Here is a 6,247-nt window from a genome sequence, read left to right as displayed (position 1 = left end):
CCCGAACCCCCATTGCCACCCCTCCCACCCCACAGGTGCCCCCCAAACCCCCCCGGCTCTCACCTGGTGCCGCGGGGCGGGCGAGGAGCGGCCGCTGTCACTGAGCCATGTCCTGCCCTCACATCCTCCTCATCCTCGGCAGCCCCACAGGAGCCCCCCGAGCCTTTTGGGGTGTAAAGGGGAGCCCCCCGAGCCTTTTGGGGTGCGGAGAGGAGTCCTTCAAACCTTGTGGAGTGAAGAGCGGAGCCCCCCGAGCCTTTTGGGGTGCGGAGAGGATCCCCCCGAGCCAGGAGGGATGCAAAGAGGATCCCCCCGAGCCTTTTGGGGTGCAAAGCGGAGTTCCTCAAGCCTTTCGGGGTACGGAGAGGAGCCTCCCGAACCTTACGGGGTGCAAAGAGGATCCCCCAAAAACCTTGTGGGGTGCAAAGAGGAGCTCCCGAGCTTTGTGGGGTGCAGAGAGGAGCCCCCAGAACCTTGTGGGGAGCAGAGCAGAGTCCCTGAAGCGTTGTGGGGTGCGGAGAGGATCCCTTCGAGCCTTTTGGGGTGCGGAGAGGATGCCCCCAAGCCTTGCGGGGTGAAAAGCAGAGTTCCCCGAGCCTTTTGGGGTGCAAAGAGGATCCCCCCGATCCTTTTGGGGTGCAAATCGGAGTGCCCCGAGCTTTATAGGGTGCACAGTGGAGTCACCCAAGTTTTAATGGGATGCAGAGAGGAGCCCCCCGGGGGTTTTGGGGTGCAGAGAGGAGCCCCCAGAACCTTGTGGGGAGCAGAGCTGAGTCCCTCGAGCTTTGTGGAGTGCAGAGAGGATCCCTTCGAGCCTTTTGGGGTGCTAAGCGGAGTCCCCCGAGCCTTATGGGGTGCAGAGAGGATGGCCCTGATCCTTTTGGGGTGCAGAGAGGATGCCCCCAAGCCTTGCGGGGTGAAAAGCAGAGTTCCCCGAGCCTTTTGGGGTGCAAAGCGGAGCCCCCCGGGTGTTTTGGGGTGCAGAGAGGATCCCCTCAAGCAGGGAGGGACGCAGAGAGGAGCCCCTCTAACCTTGTGGGGTGCGGAGCAGAGTCCCTCGAGCCTTTTGGGGTGCGGAGAGGATCCCCCCGAGCCTTACGGGGTGCAAAGCGGAGCCCCTCGAACCTTGCGGGGTGCGGAGCGGAGCCCCCCGGATCTTTTGGGGTGCAGAGATGATTCCCCTCGAGCCGGGTGGGGAGCAAAGCGGAGTCCCTCGATCCTTTTGGGGCGCCGAGCGGAGTCCCCCGGGTGTTTTGGGGCTCGGAGCCCCCCGGGTGTTTTGGGGCTCGGAGCCCCCGGCCCGGCCGCGCCGCCGCTGTCCCCGCCTCGCTCCGGTTTCCGCCGCATGAGCGGAGCCGAGAGGAGCCCGGAGCCGCTCTCAGCTCGCCCCCGACCGCAAGAGAACGAGTGACAAACCCCGATGGCTTCCTGCCACCGCCGGGCCCCCGGCAGGGCACGCTGAGGGGGTGGCACCTGCTGCCAGCGCCCCTCTGTCCCCCTCTGTCCCCTTCTGTGTCCCCCTCTGTCCCTGCACTGTTCCCTCTGTCCCTGTGCTGTCTCCTTCTGTCCCTGCTCTCTCCCTGCCCTGCCCCTGTGCTGTCCCCGCTTCACCCCAGTGTCCCCTCTCTGTCCCTGCGCTGTCCCCTCTGTCCCCGCACCGTCCCCTCTGTGCCAGCCTGGCGGTCCCTGCCCCACCCCAGTGTCCCCTCCTGGCACTGCCACCCTCCTCCATGTGCCCCAATGTCCCCTCTGTGCTGCGGGACGCTGCTCAGAGCCCCCTCGGGCTGTCACCACCGTGTCACCTTTGTGTCACCACCGTGCCACGGCTGCCCTGAGAGCCGCGGTGACAAGGAGCGGACCGGAGGGGACCCGCGGTGCCCCCCGGGGGTGGCAGCGCTGTTTTAGGGCCAGCTCCGAACCACAGCGACATTGTGACATTGTGCTGGCTGCTTTGATGGGGCGGGAAGCCGCAGGCGCAGGCAGGAAGCGCAGAGGTGACAGAGGGGGGGGGGATGTGGCACCTCGGGGACACGTTCGGGCTCGGTTCCTGTCCTGGCAAGGAGGAACAGCCCCAAAATGATCAAAATGATCCCCAAGGCTCCCCTGGCGCTGTTCACCCGCGGTCTGTGGATGTCACATCCCCGAGTGGCACCTGGAGGTGTCACCGGCACGGAGAAAGGGCGGCAGTCACATCTGGAGGCGCCGATAAGGAAAAGCCATCGGCTCTGAGCCTCGGCTGCTTTTATTGCACCTCAGAGCCTGAACCCCACACTCCCCACGGGCTGAACCCCGACAGCCCCGGGGACAGGCCCCAAAATGCCCCGGGGGGATGGTGACACTCCTGTGCCCTCGGGAATGGTGACACTGCCATGCCTGGGGGGGGGGGGGGGGGGGGATGGTGACACCCATGGGGATGGTGACACTCCTGTGCCTGTGGGAATGGTGACATTCCTGATGCCTTGGGTATGGTGACACCCATGGGGATGGTGACACTCCTGTGCCCGTAGGGATGGTGGCCCTCACAGTGCCCATGGGGATGGTGACACCCATGGGGATGGTGACACTCCTGTGCCTGTGGGAATGGTGACATTCCTGATGCCCTGGGTATAGTGACACCCATGGGGATGGTGACACTCCTGTGCCCGTAGGGATGGTGGCCCTCACAGTGCCCATGGGGATGGTGACATTCCCATGCCCTAGAGGCGATGGTGATATTCCCGTGCCCCTCAGGGGTGGTGACACTCCTGTGCCCGTGAGGGGATGGTGACATCCCCAATGCCCTGAGGATGGTGACACCCATGGGGATGGTGACAGTCCCATGCCCATGGGGGAATGGTGACATCCGTGGGGATGGTGAATTCCCGTGTCCCAGGGGAGATGGTGACATTCCCATGCCCCTGAGTGATGGTGACATTGCTGTGCCCATGGTGATGGTGACATCCGTGGGGATGGTGACATTCCCGTGCCCCGGAGAGATGGTGACACCCATAGGGATGGTGACACGCCCATGGGGGGAGGGTGACATCCATGGGGATGGCAACACTCAGGTGCCCATGGGGATGGTGACATTACCATGCCAGTGGGGATGGTGACATTCCCGTGCCAGCGGGGATGGTGACATTGCCATGCCCTGGAGATGATGGTGACATTCCCATGCCCCAGGGATGGTGACAGCCATGGGGATGGTGACACTCCCAGTGCCCGTAGGGATGGTGACATTCCCGCGCCCATGGGGCAATGATGACATTCCCGTGCCTTGGGGATGGTGACGTTACCATGCCAGTGGGGATGGTGACACCCATGGAGATGGTGACGTTGCCATACCCTGGGGGCAATGGTGACACCCATGGGGATGGTGACACTCCTGTGCCCCACAGGGATGGTGAGATTCCCCTACCCCAGGGGGGATGGTGACATCCCCGATGCCCTGGAGATGGTGACACCCATGGGGATGGTGACACTCTGGTGCCTCACAGGGATCGTGATACTCCCATGCCCATGGGGATGGTGACATTCCGGTGCCAGTGGGGATGGTGACATTCCCCTGCCCCGGGGATGGTGACACCCATGGGGATGGTGACATTCTGGTGCCACCGCCCTGTGTCACCCCCCGTGGGCAGCACGTCCTGCCCCAGTCCCTCGGTCCCCAAACCCCCTGGGCGCCCCGGGCTCAGCACAGCGAGAAGCGGCGGGAGTTGATGTTCATGCGGGTGACCCCGATGTGCTTGAGCGGCATGGAGAGCAGGAAGGCGGCCTTGGGCGGGATGGTGCACAGCAGGTCCGAGTCTTCCTCGCAGCCCTCGAGGCCGAAGGTGGCGTCGTCCAGCATCTCCTTGTGCCGGTGGCAGGCCTGCTCCACCTTGAGCCGGTGCAGCCGCGCCCGCAGCCGCATCAGCTGCTGCGCCAGCCGCTGGTCCAGGGCCTGCATCTCCCGCTGGGGGGACAGGGATCCGCCGTGGAGCCGCGGGGTCGGTGCCCGGGCAGCGGGGATGGCGCTCGGCCAGGGCGCGAACCCCGCGATGCGCCCGCGGTGCCAGACTGGGCACGGCCACGGCTGAGATCGTGCCCTCTGTGCCACCCCCAGAGCGGCGGGAGGGGGTGACAAGGGGGTGACCGCCACAAGGCCACCACCCTGGCAGAGCTGTGGCACCCCAGAGCCACAAAAACCTCGGGAAAATCCCTGCACACCCAGCGAGGCGGGCAGAGATGCCCAGACCCCCTCACCCTGTCGTGCCCAGTGTCCCCACTTTTCCCTGTGCCACTCACCAGCTCCGTCCTGAGCCACTCCAGGACCACGTACTCGGTGGCAAAGCCGGTGCCGTGAGGGGTCAGGGACAGAGCTGTGGCGCCGTAAAGCTACGAAACCCTCGGGAAAATCCAATCCGTGCCCACCCAGCAAGGCTGGCAGAGATGCCCAGACTCCCCCAGCCCAGCCGTGCCCAGTGGGGTCGGGCAGTCGGGCACGGTGTCCCCACTGCTCCCTGTCCCTGTGCCATTCCAGAGCCACCTCCAGGGTGGCAAAGCCGGTGCCATGAGGGGTCAGGGACAGAGCTGTGGCACCGCAGAGCCGCAAAACCCTTGGGAAAATCCAATCCGTGCCCAGACCCCCTCGCCCTGCCATGCCCAGTGTCCCCACCGCTCCCTGTCCCAGCCACCAGCTCCGTCCTGAGCCACTCCAAGGCCACCTCCACGGTGGCAAAGCCGGTGCCATGAGGGGTCAGGGGCAGAGCTGTGGCACCCCAGAGCCACAAAATCCAATCCGTGCCCACCCAGCAAGGTTGGCAGAGGAACCCGGACCCCCTCACCCCGCGGTGTCCCCATCATCCCTGTCCCTGTGCCACTCACCAGCTCCGTCCTGAGCCACTCCAGAGCCGCCTCCAGGGTGGCAAAGCCACAATCGCCCCCCGGCTGCCGCTCCCGGGGGTGCGGGGGGCTCTGCCCTGGCCCGGGGGTGCCCCCGGGGGTGCCCCAGCGCTGCCCCCTCACCCGCGCCTCCCACTCCAGGTACGAGGGTCGGCGCGTCTGCAGCTTCAGCTTGGCCGCCAGCGCCTTGAGGCTCTCCAGGTTCTCCTGCTCCCAGGTGGGCTCCTCCTCGCCCAGTTCCTTGAATTTCAGCTGGCTCAGAGCCATGGTGGGACAAAGCAGAGCCCGGACCCCAAAACCGCGCTGATTTCTGCGCCCACGGGTGGATGAAGCCCCCGCCCTGCCCGCGACCGCCCTGCCCCGCTCCCTGCCCCAGCTGCGCCCGGTTCCCGGCTATTTATCCGCTCCTCGAGGTCAAATCCGATGGGCAGGAATTTCCTTATGAATTTCCTTATCTAGAGGAGTATTTTTGGCTTCTTGCGGTTTTTTTTTTTTTGTTTTTTGTTGGTTTTTTTTTTTTTTTTAACTTTGCTTTATTTTCTTTTCCTTTTCTTTTCTTTTCTAACATCATTGTCTCGGCCCGGGAGGAGCCTCGCCGTTCCCGGACGGAGCCGTCACCGGGCGCTGAGGAGCGGCGATGATTTAATGATTGATTTAATGATTTCATGATTTATCCCCGGTCCCACCCGCCCCTCCCCGCGTCTTGGGGGGGCCCAAAAAAAACCCGAGGAAGGAAAAAGAACCGGGGGGGGGTGCCCGGGGGGGGCAGCCGGGGTCCCGCACCCGGACGGGACCTTAAGGTGGAGCCGCGTCCGGGTCTGTCCCGTGTCACCTCCCCGTGCCCGCAGGGCTCCAGGGGCAGCGCGGGTGGCTCGGGGGTCTCACCTGCCCGCCCTCATCCCCTCCAAGCCCCACAGAATGTCCCCAAAATCCCCCTTGTGGTCCCCCAGCTCCGCTCCCCATTCCCGCTGTCCCCACGCGTGTCCCCTCCCACGCCACCCCCTGTGTCCCCTCGCTGTGGCAGCGCACGGAGCGACCCCAAACCCGACCCCAAACCCAGCCCCAAACCCACCCTGGGCATCGCCGCCTCCGTCCTGCCCGGGCCACCTTAAACCCGACATCCGCCAGCCGGGCCGGGCCGGGCCGGGCCGTGCGGGGACATCGCCACCCCCCGCTCCAGCCCGAGCGCCCCAACTGCCCCTCCGCACCCCCAAACCCCCGCCCGAGCACCCCGAGCTCCCCCGCTGCCACCCCGGGGTCCCCTCCCTGCACCCTGAGCTCTTCCTTGTCCCCCTAAATCCCATAAAATTCCCGGTTGCGCCCCAAAAAATCCTCTCCTTATGGCCGGCAGGTCCCTGTTGGCACTCTGAGGTCGCCTGCTCGC

General features: G+C 65.2%; 1 protein-coding gene across 1 annotated transcript; it reads right to left on the bottom strand.

Moving 5' to 3' along the window:
- Positions 1 to 3,670: 3,670 nt before the first annotated feature.
- Positions 3,671 to 5,130, bottom strand: FAM167B (family with sequence similarity 167 member B). The gene is made up of 2 exons (XM_054292383.1): positions 4,846 to 5,130; positions 3,671 to 3,934 (listed from the first exon to the last, which is right to left on the bottom strand). Exons 1-2 carry the CDS (start codon positions 5,128 to 5,130, stop codon positions 3,671 to 3,673), a joined length of 549 nt encoding a protein of 182 aa, XP_054148358.1.
- Positions 5,131 to 6,247: the final 1,117 nt, after the last annotated feature.

This window comes from Melozone crissalis, unplaced genomic scaffold (assembly GCF_028551555.1).
Source record: "Melozone crissalis strain CALT ecotype California unplaced genomic scaffold, PUWL_Pcris_2 ptg000108l_1, whole genome shotgun sequence".
Classification (NCBI taxonomy): Eukaryota; Metazoa; Chordata; class Aves; order Passeriformes; family Passerellidae; genus Melozone; species Melozone crissalis.
This window is presented reverse-complemented; position numbering and strand designations above follow the sequence as displayed.

Bases quoted from the DNA above. Each gene is read 5' to 3' on its own strand.
- FAM167B (XM_054292383.1), bottom strand. From the start codon at position 5,130: ATGGCTCTGAGCCAGCTGAAATTCAAGGAACTGGGCGAGGAGGAGCCC. The intron at 3,935-4,845 runs GTGAGTGGCACA...CTGTCCCCCCAG, and splicing joins AGTGGCTCAGGACGGAGCTG to CGGGAGATGCAGGCCCTGGA.